The sequence below is a fragment of the Elaeis guineensis genome, chromosome 7, assembly GCF_000442705.2.
Source record: "Elaeis guineensis isolate ETL-2024a chromosome 7, EG11, whole genome shotgun sequence".
Lineage (NCBI taxonomy): Eukaryota > Viridiplantae > Streptophyta > Magnoliopsida > Arecales > Arecaceae > Elaeis > Elaeis guineensis.
This window is the reverse complement of record NC_025999.2, coordinates 102811018-102836878: the sequence shown is the minus strand read 5'-3', so window position 1 is coordinate 102836878 and position 25861 is coordinate 102811018. Positions and strand designations below refer to the sequence as shown.

Below are 25861 nucleotides of genomic sequence, written 5' to 3'. Positions count from 1 at the left end.
AGATTCAATTTGTCTCTTTGGTTTCTTGTGCTGAGCTTGTCAGAATCCCTCTTCATCTTGACTTTCTCAAGTCGGGAGGAATTGCCGAATGTTGCTTCCTGGTTGCAGAAAATTAAATTACGACCGGTAAGGTTCCTATTCCTGGCAGTTGGCCTTTAAGGTGTCATGGTAGGGCCGCCTTTCTTTCTTGTTGTCTTTACTGGATATACCACTTCTTTCTGGTTTGACATCATGTTGAGGCCAGTCCCAGAATTCTGCTCAATGTTTTCGTGGTGCCCTTTGGACTTAGTGCTGTATGAGGTGACTTCAGTTTGACTAGAGAAGGCTTAGATGATAATGATGATTGTCAATTTGATGCAGTAACCACATTTAAAGTTATCTGCCTCATTGCTGTGTCTCCATAGATGATTACATGACTGCATAGAAGGTAGCACGGGCAAACTCAAATATTCAATGCATAGATGTGACTTTTGGTAACAACATTTTTATTAAGTCTTGCCCACACTCTTAGGTATCATTCTCCATCACTAGGTATTATCTATTTACTTATTATTTTTATTTTATTACATGTTACTTGGATCCTTCATTTTTAAGCTTTTTAGAGGTGTGGACACTTGGATATGGTGTGACATGACACGGTTTTTGACTCCTCTTTGAAGTATCTTGCTGATATCAGCAAAAGGTGTGCAACTCGGCACTTTTTTGTGGAGTGTCATTCAGGGGACTCTTATCTTGAAGTGCCAGACGCTTCAAGCAGAGTGCCCCTATGTTTCTTTTGTAGTTATCAAGGTCATGTGAACACTTCAAGTGAAGCGTACTAATGTTTTTATTATAAAGCTATCCAGGTTATGTAGGCACTTTAAGCAATGTGTCCTTATATTTTATCACAATTAAATGGGCAAGCGAAGTGTCATTATGTTTCAAATACAAGGTTACCACACATCTTAAGCTTAAATGAACCTAACTAGTAACTCAAATAACTTGCAAACTTTTGTTTATTCTATTAGATGACATATATCTCTCTGTCCCCTTTGGATAAGCTTCAAAGCAGACATTTATAAATCACTATATATTAACTTAATATATATACTAGGTCCTCATGTGTAGACTTTTGGAGGCTGCTTTCTTCGACACTTGAGGTATATTTACATGTATATTGAAAGGGGCTCGTCCGTTTAAGGTGTTCAACACACCCAAATTGACAAGTCATTGCCCCACCTTTGGTTTATTTTTGAAGAAATTGAAAGCTGCTTTGTTTTTCTCCCCTGAAAGCATAAGGCATTCTATTATTTTATTTATTTATATTTCGAAAATCCCTTAAGTCTATACAGATTGTGATTGATGATATTTTCTAAATCTAACAAAATTGACAACCTAATTGCCACAAAGTAATCATTTTTGCCATCTTGCAAGGACCATGTTCTGGAACCAGGTCATGACATATAGCTTAGTTAGAAAGCATTTAGTTACCTTTCCTGCAATGAATAGGCCATGAATTTGCAATTTTGAGGATTTTGGTACTTGTATGATAAAAGTTTGTGCATCAAGATGCCTTCCTTTCACAAATTTAATCTTCTTCAATAATACTTGCTTGAGGCACACGGCATTAAGTTTGCAGAAGGTTGTATGCAATTAAATGAGATTCATGACAGGAGGAGATAACTTGGCTGGAGCTATATCTGAATAGGGATGTATTGCCTATCAATACCTGATCCTTATTAGCAAAACTTGAAGAAGTTGTCAAATGATGTGGCTTAATGGGATTGGCAATATGTTGACTGAGGTCTCCATTGTTGATGACTAATATGCCAAGAAGATATGCAGCTTCAACCCACCAGTGCACCAGCCAATGGTTGCATTAAGAAATCATTACCATGAAGTGCTACTGCTCGCTGAAAAACAACAAAAAATGAAAATTCAAGAAAGAATATCATTGCTCATTAAACCTTCGAATTTAATCATTGAGAATTTTGAAGACAGATGAAGTTTATGGAAGAGTAGACTGACACAGCAGGAGGCATGTTAAGAGTCAAGTAATTAACCAGTGATTGATGATTGTGTAATTGAAATATTGGGTATCTTGAACTGAAAAACACTGGCTCATCCATATTGTGATTAGTATGTCTTCTGGCAATATGTTTGGATTGCTTAATCATATGCTCTATAACTCTAGTTTTCTAAGTGAACATAATGCTATTCTATCACAAGATTGAGAAACATTATTTTTCTTGTATTGTTTGCTTATTTCATTTATCTATTTACTACCAAGTGCTAGATTTGTCCATTTTAGGAAGATTTCAGTCACATATAACCATTTTATTATCAATCAAATCTACTGATAGAAGAATAACTGAATTTCTCTTCAAGCATTTGCCTGGCTTTTAATTTGTGGAATACTGCCTGACATATTTGGAAAACCAAATAACTATCTGACTAAATGATGCAATGCCTTTCAGGGAGACTGCCAATGGGCAAAATGGTTGCTTTTTTCTAGGATTAAAGGATGTGAATATGAAGCATCATTCTCTAATGCCCGTTCAAATTTATCTCGTCAAATGATCCTTGGCAGCAACCTTAGTGTTCTAGAGATTGATGAGATAATACGCACTGTTGATGATATGGCTGAAGGGGGAGGAGAGTTGGCTGCTTTGGCTACTTTAATGTATGCTTCTTCTCCGATGCAAGAGTGTGCTTGTTCTGGAAGTGTGAACAGGCATTGTAGCTCTTCTTCTCAGTGCACATTAGAGAATCTAAGGCCTGGTCTTCAGCACTTTCCCACCCTGTGGCGGACGCTTGTAGCCAGTTGCTTTGGGCAAGATGCAAATGACTATTCCTTGAGTCCCACTGCAAGTAATGGTAAATTTCTGACCTATCTCTTGACCTTTTGTTGTGCTCTGCTTGCAGCCTGTTTTTATTATGCTTTTTTTTTTTAAAAAAAAAAGTAAACCTTCCTGCTGACTGATTTTTACCTCTTCAGTTTTTGGAAAGTCAGCATTCTCAGACTACTTGAGCTGGCGCAATAGCATTTTTTCATCTGCTGGAGGTGACGCTTCGTTAATACAGATGCTCCCATGCTGGTTCCCAAAGTCCATTAGAAGATTAATAAAACTCTTTGTCCAGGTTTTTATCTGTTTTTCACATTCTCGTAATTTGTTGTAATCACACAGTATCTTGCCTAGTCATAATGTTGGAATGTCGACAGATGAATTTATGGAGAACACCCCTCCTCCGAAAAAAAAAAAGGAGGAAAAGGAAAAACCAAAATTTTCTTTCAGGAGCATATCTAAGCTTTTTTTCCGTTTTTGACTTGTTTGGATAATTGAGAGCTGTTTTTGTCTCTAAATATATGGGCTGCATCTGGAATAGCATAATGTTTTAGTCTGATAAACTATGGTGTTACTTTTACCCGAAAGTCACCATGGCCCCCTCAATTTTGTATTGGTTAGTTTTCAAGGCTCAAAAAGTTTGGTTTTTTAGCGTATGAAATGTGTGCAAGGCAACACAATCATTGCAAAACAAAGTTAGGACTTCTTCTGGGAGAAAGACCATGCAGCCATAATTTGCCCCTTATAATAATTCTTCTCATAATGTAAATTCTGCTAGGAAGTAATCATGACAATTTATCCTAGCAGTTTATGCACAGCTATTCTAAGGATGCATCATCAATACTAAGTTATTCAATTGTGAAAAAAAGATTTGGTGATGACATTGGTGTCATCATGTGATAGGCAAATGATCCTGGCCACTGTCTTATGGGCTGGGGGTGGAATGGCATCCTGCATTTGGATCTCAAGATGGGATCATAGCAACACATAATGTTATTGCTATGTTTTACCTTATTAAAATCTGGGGTTTTCAACTGTATTTTACCTAGTTCAAAATTAATGGCAAGTTATTCCCATGGAGGAAATGATCTAATTTAGTTGCCTTGTCGAAATCATGAAATAAAGAATCTTTATACCCAAATATGGCCAAGGAATTAGGTTTTGTTATGTACAGTTGATAGCCTTGTTGGAAATATAACTAAATGTACATATCCATTATAAAATGTGTTACACATTATTGATGCTAGCTATGATGAGAACAACTTATGCTTAATATCTCATTGACTGGCATAAGAACTAGGGATATTTATCAAGTTTTTTTTTTTCCCAAAAAATTTAATGGAAAACCTAGCTGGGTTACCTTAGAAGCTAACATGTTTGCCTAGTGATGTTGTTAATCTAGGAAGCATTTTAGTGCCGTTTTATGGAGGGTTTGCCTCTTATAAAGTTAACTGCTATTATATCAGAATTATCAATAAATTTCAGGACACAACTGGGTGACATGTACCCTGAGGTGGACTCTTTAATTATCCATCTTATCTGTAGACTTGGATACAACCTCCATAAGTGTTGAGCATTTCTTGTTTCTAAGGCTAGACTGAACATATATTTAATGAATAACTCAACTTGCCATTGTCTCCTGTTTGCTACTTTTTGTTATTGAATTAATAATGAGTAAGTGAAGTTCTGTCTCAGGTTCGCATCCCACCACTTTGCTATTGTTTCATTACCTTCATTGAGTATAAAAATATTAGTGTCAGATAGAATATTGTCGATGATTTGTTAGAAGGAGATTCTATGTTATTAATTTTGAAAGAATTGTGGTCCTGATGATTGAATATAAACACTACTTATTGATGCCGATCAAATAATCCCAGTAAAAAAAAATAGGTGATTGTTCTTTTCATGTTAAATGCGCATCTGTCTTCCTATAATTGATTTTCTGTGAGTAAATATATGTTTTCTGAATGAAAGAAATGGCATTTTTATATGTTTATTTGGTTGGATAGAACATGTTAACTGCGAGTTGTGCTTCACAATGATTTTGTTATAAATTTCTGTTCTGAGTATTTCATGTCTTTATTAGTGCCAAGCTACTAGTCGATTCCTTGTGCATTTGTAAACTTAAGGACAAACATGTAGGTTTTTGTTTTTTTTTTTGTTTTTCTAAATGCAAGATACATTTTTCTTCCTATGTTATAGCAAGGTAGTCTTGATGTTTATGTTCAGTGCCTATCCCTTGATTTTACATAAGCCCCCCATAAAGGATAGATTTTATCCATCTTCATGTATGATTCTTTTTTCTTTTTTATCTTTTTTTAGGGTTCTCTTGGATGGCAATCACTATTGGGTGCGGTAACTACTGGAGAATCCTTTCTATATCGAGATAACAGCTATGTTGTTAGTGCAAATCGGAATGGTGGAGTAAGCGCTATATCTTGGGAAGCATCTATACAAAAAAGTATTGAGAAGGAACTATGTTCTTCACTTGAGGTATGGTTTCATGATAAAATGGCTATTCACATCTATTCTAAAAGTATGGATGAGTGATAATAACTAATAAGATGCTATCTGAAGTAAGGCCATATGCATTGATATAGATGTTTATCTAGTCATGGATGTTTTGCTTTAATAGAAGGTCTTTTTGATATTAGGCATAAATATACTAGGAACATGAGATAGGTAGCATAGGAATTTGGCAATGTTGTGGTAAAAAGCACTTTCCTTGTAAAATGCAAATCTAATTTTCGCATAATTTGCCATCCCTAGGTAGCTGTATAGTATGCATGCTGGTGGTGGTCTCAGAGCATAATTAGCTTAGTCATGCCTTATGGTGTGCCTAAATGCATGTCCAGGCATATGATCAATGATCTCAATTGCTTATTGCATTTTTGCATATCCTAAAACATATACATATATAGGGCCAGCAAACAAGCTATGTATTTGTGATCCAGCTTGTGTTTGGCTCGAAATTTAGCTTAGAATTGGTTTGCTGGTTTGGTAAAGATGTCGAGCTGTAGCCTAATTTTTGAGCTTGAATAATAAATGAGCCCAGTTCAACCTAGGCTCGCTTGTTCAGCTTCAGCATTGTTATAGCTCGAATTTTTACTTTTGATATTATATATATGTATATTATAGTAACTAGATTCAATTCAATGGCTAATCTTAAAAGCATATGAGGAGCCCTAAAGCTTCTCTTAGTATCCTGCTTCACTATCCTGATGGATCTTAACCCACTTCCTTCTCCCCCTACCGCCTTCTCCTCCACTTCTGATTCCTTCCCTTCTCTTCCTTATCCTTTCAATGTCCTTGGCAACCTCCCATCCCCACCATTGCATCGACTTCTACTCCTTCGATGTTGCCCTCTTTGTCACCCCTCCACCATCGCTAGCCTCCTTGTCCTCCCCACTTCTTAACAACTACTGCCTCTTCGACATCTCCACTAAGGTCTTCATTGCCTGCATCCTATATCCCCACTAAGGACTTTGTCAAAGCTGAGCGGATCCTTAATTTCCTTTTCCTTTAAAGGCCACCACCTCGTTGCTCCCATCATGGTTTGTTGCCATCAACTTGAAGGATAACTGGAAAATCCTCCCCTTCTCGACCATCGCACTTGCTTGATCACCATTGTCAATAAGATCTCGCTCACCTTCTCCACCACCACCTTACCTGCCATGATTTCCATCACTCGGGTCTCTCTCCCTCTTTCTCTCCCCATTATCGAGCTGAGATGAACCGTGTGAACTTTAGCTCATCTAGATTCGCTTTTCGAGCTTGAATGAGTCCAGGGTTTGTTTGCTCGACTTTGTATGAGCTGGGCTTAAGCCCAACTTATTATTTTTTTTCCTATGATTCTAGGTTGTGTATTCATATGTATTTGTATTTATTTTATATGTTCTCTAACTAAGTGGATTATCTTGAACCATGCATTTTAAAATAAAAACTATCTCGGAAACTAGTCAACGATGACCCCCCTTGGATTCATGTATATAAGCCATGACTAACTTTGCAAAAATAAGAGCTTGAATACCACTTGTAGATAATTCAATAAATAGGTAACTCCCAAAGGGGCTAAAGAAACAAAAATAAGGGCTATTTTAGCTCAACTCGAGCTTGAGCTAATACTTTGTAATTTCGAGCCGAGCTTGGGTGGTGCCCCACTTGCTCTTGTTTGGCTCATTTGCACCCATATGCATATAGAACACACACACACACACACACATATGTTTTGTCACATACGTATTGATATACATCTATGTATATATGGGTATGTCTATGTGTGTATACACGAGGGTTCTCAATACTAGAACCGGAACATGTGCCAGTAGTAGAAAGGTACGGTACCGTTCCTTGCTATTCCGCCATGTACCAACAAAGGGAGACTGGAGAGGGAGGGGGAGAAGGAGAGGGAGATGCTGGGAGAGGGAGATAGAGGAGGCTCGGAAGCCATCCTCTCCTCCGGTTGTCTGCAAGCCTCATTAGGTAGAGCTATGTTTCGAATGCAACAGAGGCTTGGCCAAAAGAGGGAGAGATGCTGGGAGAGGGAGAAAGGAGCTTGGAAGCCCTCTTCTCTGGTCATCTGCAGAGGCTGCTAAATGGAATAGGGGCTTGGCCTTGTATTTTTATATATTTTTTCCTATTCTTTAAGTGAAGTTGGCACACCCCATGCTAACTTCACTTAAAGATCAGGAAAAAAAATTAAAAATGGGGCCGAGCCCTTGTTTTGTTCCAAATAGGGGCTTCGCCAGTGGTCCTTGCGGGCGATTGGAGGAGGTGAGGAGAGCTTCTGAGCCCCCCCACCTCCTCCCTCTCCCGGTATCCCTCTCTCTGCCCCTTTCTCCTCCCCCTCTTTATCTTTTTTTCTCTCTTTCCTTCTCCCTCTCCCTTTCCCTTGCCAATTTCTCGATGTGGAGGTCGGAACCATCCCAATCTCCTGCCAATATGGTTCAATATACTCCAAACTGGGCGGTTCGGGATGGTTCTACCGGCACTAGTAGCATGTGCAAGTCATGGATATGCTATCCCTATTTGTTATGATATGTGTTAAAGATTTTAATGAAAGATTGATCTCTTGTTCAGGATCTTGATCTTGTTTGAGTGGTTTGATGAGGGCTTAGGTTATGGACCCCTATAATGCAATGAGAGAGAAGGGACTTGATCAGTTACTGCAAATGAAGTAGCTATGAAATGGTTGGCCTCAGTGATGATACAATCAATTTTTCTTTTTTTAACTTTCCATGATGGGAACTTATATATGCATTGCCACCCTTCTATTATCTATACACAGGTTTTAGAATGGGTGACCAACATAGTTACATTGATCAAAGCAGGAACGACAATGATAGTTTTTACCTCACATGTGGTCATATGATTGTCTTAGTGGCACTTTTGCTTAGCTGGGGAAATTGCATTGCATATTTGAGGCTCATCCTTATTAACAGGAGCTACAGCAAGATCCTTCATAAAGATATAGATAAGATAACTTAGTGACCTGTAAGACAACTAGGTATACTGGAGAGTTCACCGAACATCCGTAGGCAGTCTTTGACTAAAACACAGTTTTTTCCCTAAAACTTTGGTAATAGAAAAATGATACATTTTCTAATTGTATTATATTTGTGCGGACATATAGTCTTTGCAACTGATGAGTTCTCTTGCTGCAAATGAACATCAGATTCAACAAGCAGATGCAATCACATTCTGTCATGATGTGTCCTTTATTACCTAAATTTTCTTGGTACTTTGTGTTTTCATTTTCTCATCCATTTTCAGAATTGCATCATTTCTACAATTGCATTGCTACAATTGTGGAAGTAGTTTAGAGTATTTCCTGTTATGCAGTCTTTAAAGTGTGCTTGATCATTTATTTACTCTAACACAAAAGACAGACACATACACACCTCAGCTGCTCTATGGCCACAAATGTTGTATCTGGACTCAAGCATAACACATATAAAACAGAAAAATGTCTGTGGTGCTATTTTTTATTTCATACTTTTTTTTCCATGTTTCCCATCAAGCTAAGATTGCTTTTGATGTGAATCACTAAGTTAATGAAGCTGGTACTTGTTTATCGGATTTGAATTTGTTTCAGGAGAACGGGTTTGGGGTGGAACACCATCTGCATCGTGGCCGAGCATTGGCAGCTTTCAACCATCTTCTTGGTGCACGGGCTTTAAAATTAAAATCGGTGAATGCACATCAAGAACTGTCTGGACAACCAAATATCCAGGCAGACATGCAAACAATTCTTGCACCTTTAACTCAAAGCGAAGGATCAATTCTTTCATCTGTATGATGCCTCTCTACTGGGTCTTTTCTGAGTTCCAACTGAGATATCTGCTCTTTATTTGTTTTGAATGTTAAGTGGAAAGTGTTTTTTTTTAAAAAAAACTTATGCATAAAGTCATTGTGTATGAGAAATATATAATGGTCAACATTATTTTTAGGATTTTATGATCCTTGACTTGGATCAAAATTAGGCATTGTGATGATATCTAGAGCCCTAGACCCTTATTATGGGTTGTAGAATCTCTTGGATCATATGACGTTTTGACTTTTTGGAGCCTGTAGAACATTAACTTTTCAATTTTACTAGGGTTATTTTTTATTATTTTTTTAACTTCTATGAGTAAAGAGTGAATTGAGGTATATCCTAGTGGTCACACCTATCTGCTTGGCAAGTAGAGGTTTTGGGTTCGGGTCATGGATGGTTGCATCCTTAAGTATTTGGGCCTCAATAATTATAGTGCAGGTGGGTCTTCTCTCCCTTTGTCTCAAAAAAAAAACAAAAAAAATCTAACTATCCAAGGGTAAAGAAAAAGAGATTAGGAATTCGAGGAGCTAAAGGCAAGAGGCAAATTTTTACTTTCTTGCAAAAATTTTGTCAAAATTTGAACTTCCCTGCAATATTTTCTACCTTATAAGCATTATTGTGCTGGTTGGAGACTTGGGCTGATTTTGTTGTTTGAACTTTGATGAGCATACTCAAATCATGACATACTTTGTCCATGTTAGCATTACAAATCACCTTTAATGATGCCATATAAGTCAATTGCTGAATATTTGTGTGTGGGGATTTGGTTCATCATTTAGAAGAAAATGCAAAGGAGGTAGTTTACATACAACTCCATTTTTGATGATGGAAATATTGTTGATCTTTGATGAGTGATATATTGGTCTGGCTTTGTAATTTTTTAGGGTAGAGTAGGATATCATTGGAGTTAGATGGTGGGTTCAGAGGTGTATACCTTTCTATGTGTGCGTGCAAAAGAGAGAGTATTGGGCAATAAGACATGATTTTATCTCACCAGACATGATACATATGAGCCTGTTGTAGTGGAAGCTGGACTTCATACGTTTATTTGTGATGGTTTTGTATTCTTTATTCATCTGATATACAAATATACAATTGACCCATTTTTCCAATTTTTAGAATTTTTGATATACTTCTAAAATTTATGAAAGCAAATGGAAGGAAACTTATGAAATGTGGGTTGATTGCAATTAAACCAAATCTGCACCGAATCTTCTCCCTCTACAATATATGGCTCTAAACCAATCCCAACAATGTTGGGTGTCAACCATTGTGAACACAAGTATTAAATATTCATGTTTTCACTTATATAGATAAAAATGTTATTCATTTTCTCTGTACAAATTGAATATGCTGACGCTGTTTTATGATATAAAACAGAACAAAAATGATTGAATCTTAAATTTTTCATGAACAAGTATCATGGATCTGTTGTCAACTTTTGATGCATTATTACTACCCAATGGTTATATTTATTGCTGAATTTCTAATGCAATCATTTTCTGTATTTACATTTCCTAATGGATGCCTTCTGCGTTCTTCAATATTAGGTCGTGCCACTGGCTGTTATTCATTTTGAAGATTCTGTACTGGTTGCTTCATGTGCATTCTTTTTGGAGCTTTGTGGTCTATCTGCCAGCATGCTCCGTGTGGATATTGCTGCACTACGGCGCATTTCTTCTTATTATAATTCAGTTGAGCATAATGTACATTATGAACATGTTTCCCCACGGGGTTCTGTAGTTCATGCAGTATCGCATGAAGGTGATCTTACTGCTTCTCTTGCTCGAGCATTAGCAGATGATTATATTCACCATGATCATCTTAACATTTTGGAGAAAAAAGATGTTCCGTCTGAAGTATCGAAAGGTAAACCATCACAGCCTCTCATGAGTGTCTTACACCATCTGGAAAAAGCTAGTTTGCCACCAACGGATGAAAGCAAGACTTCCGGCACTTGGCTTCTAAGTGGAATTGGTGATGGGTCTGAATTCCGATCTCGGCAAAAAGATGCAAGTCGGCATTGGAACTTAGTCACAGCATTCTGTCAGATGCATCATCTTCCCTTAAGCACAAAATATCTTGCTTTACTTGCAAATGACAATGATTGGGTACTCCTATTCATCTTTTCCGTTGTTATTTCGACTGTTGATCTGGCAACAGCAAATATCTAATCTAGAATGATATTGATCACATATGCTTTTGGTAGGTTGGGTTCCTAACAGAAGCTCAGCTGGGCGGCTTTCCAGTGGACGTTATCATCCAAGTGGTTGGTTTGATTTTTTTTTTTTTTTAAAGAAAAATGGTTAACCCTGATTACGGTCGAGTTAATGTAAACTGCCAATAAGTAGCCCTACTTTGTGATTCAATGCATGTCTCTTCTGATTTTCTTAATTTGGACTTTTCAGGCGGCCAAGGAGTTCAGTGATCCACGACTCAAGACCCATGTATTAACAATTTTGAGAAGCATGCAGTCAGCAAGAAAGAAAACTAGCCCTTTGACAAACACATCATCATCAGGAAGCAGTGAAATTTCTTTGGATACTGATAATAGCACAACTTTGGAACTTTTTGGGATTCTTGCAGAGTGTGAGAAGCAAAAAAATCCTGGAGAGGCCCTTCTAAGAAAAGCAAAAGATTTACGCTGGTCTCTGTTGGCGATGATTGCTTCATGCTTTCCAGATGTTTCTCCCCTTGCATGCTTAACAGTTTGGCTTGAGATTACAGCAGCAAGGTAACAATATCTCATCAAATCTGCTTAATAGTTGTTCTCATGCTGGGTTGCATGCATCTGATTCTTGTACACTAGGTGTCCCCTCATTGATGTTACCGGTATAATAAAGTTTGTCCATTATGGTGCCTTTTTTCCTTTCTCTATAATCATATAGCTCATGTTCTATGACTTGGTATTAGATCATGTACTGGTTCATTATCGGCAAGCATGGTACACCCCCTACCGACATGTGGTACTAGGGTTTCCCAAACCAGCACTGAGAGTCATACCGGCCGGCAAACCGATTCGGTATGGTACTGGTACATGCTATTTTGAACCACAGTGTACTGGAACCAAAAAAAGGAGGGAGGGGAGAGAAGCTGCGACCTCTGAACTCACCAGAGAGAGAGAGAGAGAGAGAGAGAGAGAGAGAGAGGCTAAGGCGAGAGGGGGAGAGAGGGGGAAGCAAGGGCTTCTAGAGCTTTCAGCCATCGACAGGGAGCTTCGTGAGCTCTGTATCCAGTGACAGGGATTGAGAGAGAGGGAGGGAGGGGGGGGGGGGGAGAGAAATGGCTGGGGTGTTGTCATCGATAGGGACCAAAGGCTTCAAACAGCGCATCAGCATTATAAATCCTGACGAGGGCCGAGGGCTTTGAACAAGGCCATCAAAGGTTTTTATAAATCTTGTTTTGATTGGCTGAACCATCCTGGTAACCTACTGGTTTGGTTCTGTACGCTTGAACCAACCGGCTCAGCATTGTTCAACTTATCCTGCATGGCACACTACTGACATATGTCAGCATGAGGGGCGTACCAAGCCCCTGTACATACTCATGCTGTATTGGATTGGTAGGGTATGCCCTGCATTAGCTAGTGTAGGTCGTTGCTTAGAACCTTGCATGTTGCTTTTCCTGTATTCCTGTAGACATCGCATTCTTGTATTCTGTAATGTTGCTTTATTGAAAGCTCATTGTTTGCTCTTGTTCAGGGAGACATCATCCATTAAGGTGGATGATTTATCCTCTAAGATTGCAAACAGTGTTGGAGCTGCTGTTGAGGTCACAAATACATTGCCAATTGGAAGCAGAACGCTAGCATTTCGTTATAATCGGAGGAATTCAAAGCGAAGGCGTCTTATGGAACCCACATCACGAAACTCCACAATGGGTTCCTCTTTCAATGTTCCTAGCACATCAACGTCTACCATAGCTTCTATTGCTCAGGAAATTGTCAATGAGGAGGAAAGGAAAAGGATGGTCATAGAACAACCAAAAAGTTCCAATGATGTTGATGAAGGTCTTGCATCTCTGTCAAATATGGTAGCAGTGCTTTGTGAACAGCATCTATTTCTTCCTCTTCTTAGAGCTTTTGAGATGTTTCTGCCATCATGCTCTCTTCTCCCTTTTATACGTTTTCTTCAGGTATGTAGGCATTCTGAAATCGTGATTAATGGATACAGTTGACATTTTGTTTTCCAGCATGGTACCTTTTGTCACTGTAATGACCTATATTAACCTTTGTTTTGGCAAATTTAAAATTTCATTTTTTCATAATGCTAATTTTAGGCATTTTTTCAAATGCGACTGCCGGAGGCTTCTGCCCACCTTGCATCATTTTCAGCTCGAATAAAGGAAGAACCATTTCTTATTCAAATGAACTCAGCGAGAGATGGGCTGCTTAAAACAGCATGGATAAGCTCCACTGCTGTAAAAGCTGCAGAAGCTATGCTGTCGACATGTCCATCAGCATATGAGAAAAGGTGCTTGCTGCAGCTTCTCGCAGCAGCTGATTTTGCAGATGGGGGATCTGCTTCAACATATTTCCGGCGACTATATTGGAAAATCAATCTAGCTGAACCTTCTCTACGCAAAGATGATGATGTATATTTAGGGAATGAAACTCTGGATGATGCCTCTCTTTTAACAGCACTTGAGAAGAATGGGCGTTGGGAACAAGCTCGTAATTGGGCAAGGCAACTAGAATCAAGTGGTGCATCTTGGAAGTCTGCAGTTCATCATGTTACTGAAGCACAGGTATTCTGCTTTGTATTCTTTGAATAGGTTTAATCATGGTCTGCTGTATGGTATGGGGCATAATGTACCATACTGGTTTGCTGTCTTGTACCATACCAACACTCAGTACATGCTGTCTTGTACTGTATCGAACCGTATATTGATACAATAATAGGATAGTGCCTATACGAGGTCCTGTACCGAGATGGTGAACCCCGTTTAATGATTGTGAAAGTTGTTGGATTTTAAGTCAAGGATTGGAAATCACCTGTGCCAATAAAGGACTGGTACAGGGTTCCTCACCACACCCTGAGTTTAGTGAACCAGGCCTGAACTTCTCTATATCATGCCATATATAGCTGTATTTCCCCTATCATGCTGCATCGACCCTTCACTACTTGGTATTTTTTTTATATATATATATTTGTTTGCTCATTGCTACCAAGGCAGAGTGACCCTGCACTGCCCCCATGTTGAGGTACATACCGTCCAGCTGGTGATCGGTGAGATCCATATGCTGATATTCAATTCTTTGCTTCAAGTCACCTAAATTGAGAGGCTTTTGGTTGTTATGGCTGAGTAAGAAGTTGACACTGTTATGTGGCTTGAGCCTTGAGTATTTTTCATATTTTAGTCATATAAAATGTTAATTGCCTGTTGAGATTTTCTGAACATTTTGAGATCTATTTGGTCATATAGATAGTGGGTACACAGCCATCAGGGATCTGGTTTCTTTCTTTTTTCTTCTTCTTTTTTTTTTTTTTTAATTTGAATATTGCCTTTTTTGTGTTGCTTCCTTTTGTTTAAAGAAGTCCTATTACCATTACCTTTATGATAAATTCTCTCTCTATTAATCGGAACCTCTATTTTTCTACCGGAAAAAGGAACCTCTATTTTGTCTTTTTAAAATATGAATGAAACCTAAGAGTGTACCACATTTGTTTTTGTGTGACCCAGTTCTCTCAATCTTCTCATGTCTGTTTGATTTTTATCTGCATGGACCTCTCTGCCAGATCATCAATATTTATTTTAGCAACAAAAAGAACTGGCATAGACACTAATTATGATGTTCGATGGCATGATTGCTTTAGCACGTGGTATGGTAGTTTGATCTTCAAGAAGTTGCCAGGGAAGATTCAGGCCAATGCATTTAGCATGACTGTCAGAGTTTGGTAGATAATGGCATGGAGCAATGTCCTCATGGAGAAATTAGTGGAATCAACTTTGACAAATACTTTGAGATGAGAAGGTAGCGGAATCTGCTTTGACAAGTATTTTAAGACATGGGAATAAACCCTTTATGCAGACAAAAATTAGTTCATATTCATGGTATAATTAAATAGCAACTCCCACATTGTTGTGAATATTGATGGTAAAAGAGACGCTGTAATTTTTGTTGCTTCCAACAGCACTTGGGTTTTCTGATTGGCATCTCTCTCTTCAGAGCATGCATCGAGAGATGTCCTGGGTTTGATTTTGGAAGGTGGCAAGGCTTGATGAATCAGTCAAACTATTTAAGCATCTTGTTACCTAGTAAACATATTGTCTTTGCAAAGCTTAGGAGGGCAACTAGGAATTACCCACAGGTTGAAAATTTGTGGAAAGATGACAAAGCCAGACGTAGATCTGTATTTATGTTCAAAGCCACCTGCAGAATGAGTTTTACTATTGTAGGAGCAAAGATGCATGATGTGAGTTTGGCATCAAGAAAGAACAAATGTGCTTTCTATTTTGATCTTCATGAAGTAAACAATGCATAAGCCTAGCAACAAATTGATGCATGATGGATGTAGATCCTCAATTTATCATTAGATCGTCCTTTGCGGAAAATAAACATGAAAAAGGAGTTAGTATTTTTTTTTTCCTGCTAGATTGGGATCTTCCTCATTAGCCGACCTCGGCTGGTTCGGGATTAAGGCTTAGTTGAGTTAAGTTATGATCTTCCACATGCATTTCATAATGAATTCTAAAATTAGGAGTGAAATAATAGATACGACATTGTTTGCCCATGCAAAAAAGATTGTTTCTGATCGATTTGTAATCCTCATTTTATTCAAAGACCCATCATATTCTTGTGAATAAAAAAAGAAAAGAAGGTGGAAGGAATGAGTAAATTTTATTATTTATTGCAACCATTTAATTGTGTTGTTGATTCGTATTTAGTTAATGGACCAGTTGTTTGTCTCATAGGTCTATATATGAAGTAATCATTTGTTTGTGTTATGAATGTACTATATCTTGTGAAGGTTTTTCAGCAGACATGGATATTTAGGATGATTCTTGCTTCATACTAGATTATGTGACAGGCCTGCTCTTTAACCGTTGCTCTTTTCTAAGCTTCTAAACTTCGGTTTAGTCATCTCTTCAAAACACTAACCTTCCAATCCTTCCTCTCGTGGTTTTCCAAACTGCCCAATTCGGGGCATGCTAAACCATATTGGTGGTTGATCGGGATGGTTTCAGCATTAAAGACGAGATACTAGCGAGGAGAGGGAGAGGGAGGAGGAAATAGAAGAAGAAAGAAGGGGGGAAGGGAGGGAGAGGGAGAGGGAGAGGGAGGGCCTCCAGAGGCTGCTCTGGAGGCTGCTAGAGAGCAGTCGAGCTCGCTACACACGACGGAAGCTAGAGGAAAAAAAAAAGGAAAAACAGTGAAGTCGGCAACATAATTGCTGACTTCACTCGATAAAATCGAAAAAAAAATTGAAATAGGGGCCGAAGCCCCTTTCAATCGGGAGGAGGACGAAGCCCTTCTTCTGGCCTTCACCAGCCTCGTCGGCCCTCTAGCGGCTTCCTCTCTGTCTCTCTCTCCTTCCCTCTACCCTCCCTTCGTTTTCACCGTGTGCAGCAAAAGCTTAGCTGCCCTTTGACAGCCTCTAGAGGCCTTTTCTCTCTCTCCCTCTCCCTCTCCCTCTCATTCCCTCCTCTTCTCTCTCTTTCTCTCTTGTTCTTCCTCCATCCTCTCTCTGTATCGGTTCGGGCCTAGTATAGAGTGGCATGGGGGCTTGCTGAACCGTACCGTTAGCCGATTGGTCCGAGCTCCAGTATCGGTTCAATGAATCTTGCTTCCTATACATTGTGTCTCTCAATGTTAGTTTCTTGCTATTTGTGAACCATCTATATAACCTTTACAGATGAATGTCCATGCAAGCCTGCTCTATTTGTTCCTATTCCTAATATATCCTATCCAAGCATAGACTAACTTGGCCTAGATGGATGGCATTACATCTATACCAATATTGCCTCCACTTGCAAACTCTGGACAGCATGTGTTCCATCAAAATTGTAGTAGACTTCTTCCATGTATTATTCAGCAGCATTCTATCTCAAAAGAATGGTTCTTGCCATTCCATTTGAAAGGAACCATTCTTGATGGCAAGAGTACCCGAGTCATTGAAGTCCTGTAGTTTAAGAAGCATGCCAATTCAAATAGAATTTTTATAAACTTGGACATGTTTCAGTGGTTTCCATTTCTATATGAATGGAAGGTGGGCCTGCTTAAGGCTTGGATGCAGCCCAAAGGACTAGAAATTGTTGTCAGACTCTTCTGACCCACCAGTTCATATTATACTTCCTTATTCTCAGTTGGCCGGCATCTTGGACCTCCCCTCGCATATATTCTGTGGTTGTCTTTTTCCACTAGTAAACTGACTTAAGCCTTAAGATGATATGAACTTACAATCCCTGAGCTAGGACTATGATTCTTGGCCAACAACAGATATGACAGACACCTCCGAAACCCCATATTGCCCAGCTTCACCCTCATCTTCATCTTTTCTTCATTAACTGTTGCTCTTTTACGTCTTGGGCATTGGATGGTCTGCATCTGAAGCATGCTTTATACAGGTACATCTTGACTGCCTGTCATTTAATAAATACATTTGGACTCTTGATGTATCTGCTTGAGTATTAACTCTTGAGAATAAATTATTTATTACTTGACCTCATTTTAAAAAAGCTGATCCCATTCATGATTTTGTTTAATAATAGCTGATCTTTGAAATATTTTGTTAGCCAAACATTCTCTAGCATTTACTCGGCTATTATTAGTGATGAAAATAAATTCTTGTGTGAACTTTATCACTGATCTTTGGCCTTGTATATTGAAACTGGTTGTCTATGCTTGTTTTCATCCTATTATCGGTATGTTGTTTTTCATTTCCAGTTACTAACTTTTGCAGGCTGAAGCCATGGTAGCGGAGTGGAAAGAGTTCCTTTGGGATATCCCGGATGAGAGAGCTGCTTTATGGAGTCATTGTCAGACACTTTTCCTTAGATATTCTTTTCCCCCTTTGCAGGTGCAGACACTAAACTGAAAACCAGCTTCAGCTTCTTACACATTGTTGGTAAATGTTTTATGTTTTTATCCAGGCAGGACTATTTTTCCTCAAACATGCGGAAGCCATTGAAAAAGAGATTCCAGCAAGAGAATTACATGAAATGCTCCTTCTTTCTCTACAGTGGTTGAGTGGAACTATGACTCAGTCCCCTCCGTGAGTGACATTTTAAATTTCCTGCTGCACAGCAACCCATTTGGTTTTTCTTAGTCTAACTCAACACTAAATTCGTTTTACAGGGTTTATCCTCTGCATCTTCTGCGGGAGATTGAGACTAGAGTATGGCTCTTAGCTGTAGAATCAGAAGCTCAGTTCAAGGCTGACCTTACGTCACCCAGTTCTGTCCAGAATCTGGCAGGGGGAAATAGTGCCAGCATTATAGAACAGACTGCAAGTGTCATCACAAAAATGGATAATCATATACATGTGATGCGGATGAAAGCTGCAGATAGAAATGGAACCAGGGAAAATAACCTGTCACATCATCGGTACTCACAAGTCTCAGAATCTAACAGTTTAGCAACAGCAGCAAATAGTACAAGGATGAGGAGAAGGGCCAAAACATATCTTCCATTAAGGCGGCCTGTTATTGACAACATTGATAATGATTCTGATGATTATCCTAATTCTCCACGTAATTCCAAGAGCAATGGTGATCTATCCAGAAATTTTCTGTTACAAGAGGATAGCATGAAAATAGAAGCATCTGTCTCGGCATGGGAGGAAAAAGTGAGGCCTGCAGAAATGGAGAGGGCAGTTCTTTCTCTCCTCGAGTTTGGACAAATAACGGCTGCTAAACAGCTTCAACAGAAGCTGTCCCCAGAACATGTGCCACTAGAATTTGTCCTCATTGATGCTGCTTTAAAGCTTGCTGTGTTATCATCTTCCAATGACAGTGGAGAGCTTAGCGAGTCGGTGCTTGATCCTGATGTCCTTTCAGTTATTCAATCAGTCAGTGTACCAATCAGCAATCATATGATTGATCCCTTTCAGGTTTGATTGGATAGATGCTCATAATTTTACCATTATCTGAAGAAATGATATGTCAAGTTTCCATTATTTATGTGAAATTGCATATATGTTAAGTTCAATAATCTAATGAGTAAAGTATGTTAGGAAATCATGTGATTTTTTTTTTTGGTTATCATACTCATTACAAAATTACAGGCTTTGGAGTCATTAGCCACAAAGTGTGGTCAAGGTTGTGGGCGTGGACTGTGTAGGAGAATAGTGGCTGTTGTCAAAGCTGCCAAAGTTTTAGGTCTTCCATTTTCTGAAGCATTTGAGAAACGTCCTGTTGAGTTACTACAATTACTTTCTCTAAAAGCACAAGACTCTCTTGAGGAAGCCAAGCTCTTAGTGCAGACTCACAGCATGCCTCCACCGAGTATTGCACGAATTCTCGCTGAATCCTTTTTGAAGGCATGTTCCCTGCTTCTTTTACATTGGAGACTGATGCTTTACTTGTATGCTAACAACTGTTTTGTATAATTCTTTGTGCCCAGGGATTACTAGCGGCACATCGTGGAGGATACATGGATTCTCAAAAAGAGGAAGGCCCTGCCCCTCTTTTGTGGAGGTTTTCAGACTTTTTGAAGTGGGCAGAGCTTTGTCCTTCTGAACCAGAAATTGGCCATGCACTGATGCGTTTAGTGATGACCGGACAAGAAATACCACATGCTTGTGAGGTATATCGTTGTGTGATTTGTAGAGGCATATGAATCAGATATCCTCCTATTTAGTTGCAGTTCTACTTTGTTTTCTTTTCATTTGTTCGTTATTTAAAGAACTTGAACTTATTACATGTTTCTTTGGGATGCTAAATTACTTTTAATTGGTAAAGTCTGAAGTTTCTGACAATTTTGATTCAAATCCAATGCATACTGTAAAATAGATAATATATGCTGCATCTGTAGATGAGTTGGGAAAAGATGAATATTTTTTATTGTTATGAAGATTAAATCCCTCACCTTCATGTCACTGCTCAATAAATTTGAGAGCTTCTGCTTATCTAGTTCTGTTGTATCATATAACATGTAAATGTTAAGCTTTAAAATAATTACTTGTTGTTGCTCCTAAGAGAACTTGAGTACAATGAGAGAATTACTTAATGAGAAACTTTCTTTTCTTTTTCTGGATAGCTAACAGTTAGAGGAACGAATACAAGGGTGTTTTGACCAGCTGTAGCCACCATCAACGTGATCAAGGGCCTAACATGTATTGGATTGAGTAGAAATTCTGTACCTTGTTTGTCTAGAATTTACAGGATTTATATTTATTTTTTTGTATGCAAAGTTTTATCTTTGAAACTATCTTAAAATGTGTCTCGTTTTCTAGTATGTAGCACACATCTGTCATCATATATTCTGCTATTCTTCTATGCCTTTCTGTCCGTATGCCCCTGAGATTGCTTGAGATATATATGACCAGTGATTTCACCCCGGGATTCCTTGACATGAAGTTCTAAACCAAGGTTAGATGCCAACTGGGGTTTCACAGATGGGTCAATTTTGCAAAACCCCATTATGAAATTGTATGGAAAATTAATTACAATTGAATGGATGGATGATCATCTCCAAATCCATTATTCATGGAAAGACATACCAATGAGAAGTACCCATCCTGCAGCTTTTTTTTAATGAGATTTTGCTTGATGGAGAAACCTGGAATGAAACTGGTTTTAGTAAAACTAGATAAGAGGCACTGAGCCATTCCTTGGAGCTCTGTCTTATAAGGCCATATAGGACCTCACTGGGAAAATCTAATTTGGCATGTCTTCCATGTTGTTTTAAGAAGAGTATCCAATCTTCAGTCTCCTCAATTTGGTTCGTTGTCTAGACATTACTTAATTGTTCTTTGCAGGAGTGCAAATATCCACCAATTTTACATTGGGGGTCACTAAGTTCCAGGAAATCATCCCAAGACTGGACTTAAAGACTGTCTGGCTGCATGCATTTGATGAACTTTCAAATATCCTACCAAATATGAGATTTTATATCTAGGGATGCCATTTACACCCTGCACATACCTCCCATCTGCATACTTCAAGAATACTGACCTGCTAAAGTCATTCATTTTCAACTCCCGCTTGCCACAAGCAATTAATTTTAAAAGCTACGTTGCTACATGCTAACCTTTACATTATAGAGGCTTCTCCCTTGCTAGCACAAATTCTACCATAATCCTCCCTGTCCAGTAGGATGCAGTATGGACAGAATCATGAATGTTGCTAAGCGCCAACTGTATTCACAAGTAGCTGTCATTACTAGTGTTGCATGGAATCATGCATTCGTATTGCAAGAGTAATTGAGAAGGACCAATTATTTAATGGTTTAGTGATGAGGAACTACCCATTAGAAAAGCTGAAAAATAGAATCATGCTGTTCAATTGTTTATCAATTCAGTAATGCATTTTCAAAATCTGAGTTCAAAAGAAAGTCTCTGAGAAAGACCCATTATGTAGTGGGCTGGTTCTTTTGTTAGAGATGTGCAAATTAAAGCTATAAATAGTAAAATAGAACTATTTTATGTAAAACTAAGATTGTCTAAAAAAATAGGATTGTGGAAACATCTCTCTATCCATTTTTCTCATTACATATTATTCTCATTCCATTATTCATGAGCAAAATCTCTTTGCGGTTGCCTGACATCAACACATATTTTCCCCATTAAACTCTCCTTCTTGCCTGCAATTTTCACATTTCGGTTCACCCAAAGTGTACGGTATATTGTGAAAGAAATAGCTTTCACCAAGTATGAGCTTACTTGAGTAATATCCATGAAGTCAAAGGATAGCTCAAAAACGAGATACATTTTTTTTTTTTATAGAAAATGGGTTCTTGGACCATTTTGTGTTCTTTTCTTTAATGTTTACATGTTCCTTAGCTTTATCAGTTTTTCTAAGGTTGCATTTGGTAGGTGGCAATCTATCTAGATTGCTGGCAATTTAATGTGGTAATCTGAATTACTGTGTTTGATATACTTTTTGGATGGTAATCTAGATTGCCTTGGCAATCCAAATTGCCTCATAGGAGGCGATCTGGATTGTCTTGGGGAGAGGTGGCTATCCAGATTACTACTTCTTTGGCAATGTTACAATAAAAATTTTGGACAAAATTATCCCTTAAAAAAATCATACAAAACCCATGGTCCAACCCTTCCCCTCCCTCATACCCCCCTCCGCGTGTGCCCCCGGCCCGCGACTCCTCCGCCCTTGTCCCCCACCACCCCGTTGTGGCTCCACGCCCATCCCCACCACCCCCATGGCTCCACATATGCCCACCCTCTCCCCACCCCCCCAGTGCCTGCAGTTTCCCACACCCGTCAGCCCACTATTTCTCCGCGCCACTACCACACCCATATCACTTCCGTTACTTCTCACCGGGGAAAAGAAGAGCATCAGGGCAAAATTATAGGGGGTATTTTGGAAATTTGATTTCAGATTACCGGAATCTGATTGTCATATCAAACATGTGAATCAAGATTTTCAATAATTTTACTGCAACATTATCTGTGTGTACCAAACACAGTAATTAATATTGCTGGCAATTTAATGATGGCAATCTATCCCAAAGACAATCCACATTACCTTTCAAGATTGCCTAGTGATGCACCAAACGCAACCTAAGATCTATGGAATGTTTGGCTTTCTTTGATTTGCTTGGGGACCATTTGTGTTTTGAAACACCGGAGGAAATTGAAGTGACTTTCATATAATGTCCCAGAGATGGAAATAAAGGTTTGCCTGGTACCACTCAAAGAAGCTACTGTAAACCCTATACTGTAAGTTGTTAATTATCAATTCTGAAATTACATCTTCTCTTCTGAGTACTTCGATACCTGGGTCCTGTAATGTTTGTTTTGGATTGCTTTTCCTCTCAATGCTTGATTGCACAGCAAACAGGATAAGCTCTCACCAATCACCACCATCTAGAGGATAGATAAGTTCTGCGATGCTGTGTGAGCCATGCCCCTAATGTTTCAATCACCCAGTTGTTATGAGTTGCTGCGTCATTATTTTTTTAATTTTTATTCCACTTTTCACCTCAATTATTTTGAAGAGAAAAACTGAAAAAAATGTATACCTGTTTTTCTAGTTTAGATGTGAATTTTAATTTGGCCAAAAGCATTTGCTTAGAATTGCCACCAAAGATGGTAGGGTTTATTATGACAGCAGTCAGAATTCTTGCCTCCTATATGTGACGAAGAAATATACAAAGTTTGTTTGTGATTTAAATTGTCGGATATGAATTTTTTTGTCAAAAGTTCTAACTTAGCTTTTATTTGACTAGCAATTATGCCTGACAAGTTGGAGTTCTGTCTCAGGTTGAACTCCTCATACTGTCACACCATTTCTACAAGTCGTCTGCCTGTCTTGATGGTGTTGATGTGCTTGTGACACTTGCGGCAAACAGGGTAGAATCATATGTACTAGAGGGAGATTTTTCTTGTTTGGCTCGCCTAATCACTGGAGTGAGCAATTTCCATGCCTTGAACTTCATTCTTAACATCCTCATAGAAAATGGCCAGCTGGAGCTGCTACTTCAGAAATATTCTACTGCTGACATAGCCACAGGGACAGCTGCAGCAGTCAGAGGATTCCGAATGGCTGTTCTTACATCGCTGAAGCTTTTTAACCCACAGGATCTTGATGCATTTGCTATGGTTTGTAAAATTGCTCTCTTTCTTTACTGGTAGGAAGTGATTAAATTGCTATATCCTGCTGCCATGAGCAGATTTTTGAGAGGCGCTGCTACCTTCTGCAAAATTTTGATGACCAAAATATGCACACTTTGTGGAACAAAAACTTTTACCCTCTCATGAACTTAATTTTTATATTAACTAAATATTTAAAGCTGACATCAAATTACTCTTCTTTTTTTTTTTTTTTTAAATGTAGAAGCTACAAGTTCTTGTTGCTTTGACTGTTTTCCCTGTTCATTGACTTGAGCTTTTATGATACAATATTAAAAAACTTAATTTTCCCTTTACATTTTGATATGCAAGCAAAGTTGGTCTATTATATGAAAGAATGTTACATTGTGGAGTTCTGTTGTATATCTGGAGGGGTATTTTGTTGCCTGAAAATTTGTTCAAGTTCTTTTCATCTTCTTTTATGCTGTTCTACCTGATCTGTGGTATTTCCATTTCCTTTATTAGCAAGTATTTACCCACTATGGTCAATTGCATCTTGTGAATGGTTAAACAAAACGCTCAGCTTATCAAATTATGATGATACTCAAAGTTGGTATTAGCATCATGAGGTCTCTTCGTGAAAACATGCATCAAAAGGGTTGCAAATGTGTCATGGAAAGGTCATGAACATAATTTAACTAGTAAGATGGATTTAAATCTGTATTAATGGTTATATGAGGTCGAATCTATCTGGTAGTTATTTTTCTCCATTGAAAGTTGCATGCAAAAATTGACAGTCTTTTGCATGCAGGTCTACAACCATTTTGACATGAAGCATGAAACTGCATCACTCCTTGAGTCCCGATCCATGCAATGCATGCAACAATGGCTTGCTCGTCGTGATAAGGATCGTCAGAACGAAGACTTGCTGGAGGCCATGCACCACCTCATTGATGCTGCTGAAGTTCTCTCCACCATTGATGCGGGCCACAAGACTCATCGTGCCTGTGCCCGTGCTTCCCTGCTGTCCCTCCAGATTCGAATTCCTGATCTCCAGTGGGTTGATCTCTCAGAAACCAATGCTCGCCGGGCCCTTGTTGACCAGTCCCGTTTTCAGGAGGCTCTCATTGTGGCAGAAGCATACAACCTAAACCACCCGGGAGAATGGGCTCCAGTTCTATGGAACCAGATGTTAAAACCAGACCTCATCGAACAGTTTGTGGCAGAGTTTGTCGCGGTGCTGCCATTGCAGCCATCAATGCTTCTTGAGCTGGCAAGATATTACAGAGCTGAGGTAGCAGCAAGAGGAGATCAATCACATTTTTCTGTGTGGCTCTCACCAGGAGGGTTGCCCGCAGAGTGGGTAAAACATTTAGGGAGGTCATTCAGGAGCCTACTGAAGAGGACAAGGGATTTGAGGCTAACGATGCAGTTGGCAACAATTGCAACGGGATTTGGTGATGTGATTGATGCATGCATGAAGGTGTTGGATAAGGTTCCGGATAATGCAGGCCCTCTAATCTTGAGGAGGGGTCATGGTGGGGCATACCTTCCGCTTATGTAGTCTATATTGTAAGTTCTTTTTCGGTGAGGTGACAGTACAAATGGTACTCAAAGTGGAAAGGCCTGAGTGGATCAGATGGGGCAGTTAACTGATAGCCTTTTCCTAGCAAGTTTCTTTTCTCATTTTTTGTTTCTTTTGTATGTACAGTTGAGTGCGGATATTCTTTTTGATACACAACAGCTGAGTGAGGTGGGTTTTTTAAGCTTCATTTTGGCCTGAGTTTTTTTTTTTTTAATTTTTTTTCCCATAGGAAGCTTATAGCAGTTTGTTGGTAGGTTGCCCATCTCTGATGGAATGTTGTTTCGTTGTATTCTTTATGAATTGTTGTATCATATACTCTTCAATTTTGACGCGTAAGCGTCTTTTTCACTCAACAAGGACATGCATAAGCAACCTGCAGAACTGTGCAAGGTGAAAACTGGTACCAATGGCGTATTGGTGGTAATGGTTCAGTACCTTGTCA

The 25861-nt window shown here is 38.8% G+C and overlaps 1 protein-coding gene across 1 annotated transcript in view; it reads left to right on the top strand.

The window, feature by feature from the left end:
- The window catches only part of LOC105047910 (uncharacterized), a 44870-nt gene extending 19264 nt beyond the window's left edge, over positions 1-25606 (top strand). Inside the window, exons 11-26 of the mRNA XM_010927041.4 lie at positions 2457-2856; positions 2978-3120; positions 5148-5318; positions 8920-9117; positions 10692-11252; positions 11351-11410; positions 11550-11875; positions 12843-13275; positions 13420-13887; positions 18045-18161; positions 18235-18356; positions 18440-19193; positions 19368-19622; positions 19706-19888; positions 23526-23864; positions 24646-25606. Coding sequence (XP_010925343.1) covers positions 2457-2856; positions 2978-3120; positions 5148-5318; positions 8920-9117; positions 10692-11252; positions 11351-11410; positions 11550-11875; positions 12843-13275; positions 13420-13887; positions 18045-18161; positions 18235-18356; positions 18440-19193; positions 19368-19622; positions 19706-19888; positions 23526-23864; positions 24646-25398 — 5283 coding nt within the window. The 3' untranslated portion in view covers positions 25399-25606. The remainder of the gene's footprint in view (positions 1-2456; positions 2857-2977; positions 3121-5147; positions 5319-8919; positions 9118-10691; positions 11253-11350; positions 11411-11549; positions 11876-12842; positions 13276-13419; positions 13888-18044; positions 18162-18234; positions 18357-18439; positions 19194-19367; positions 19623-19705; positions 19889-23525; positions 23865-24645) is intronic.
- The last annotated feature ends 255 nt before the right edge of the window (positions 25607-25861 follow it).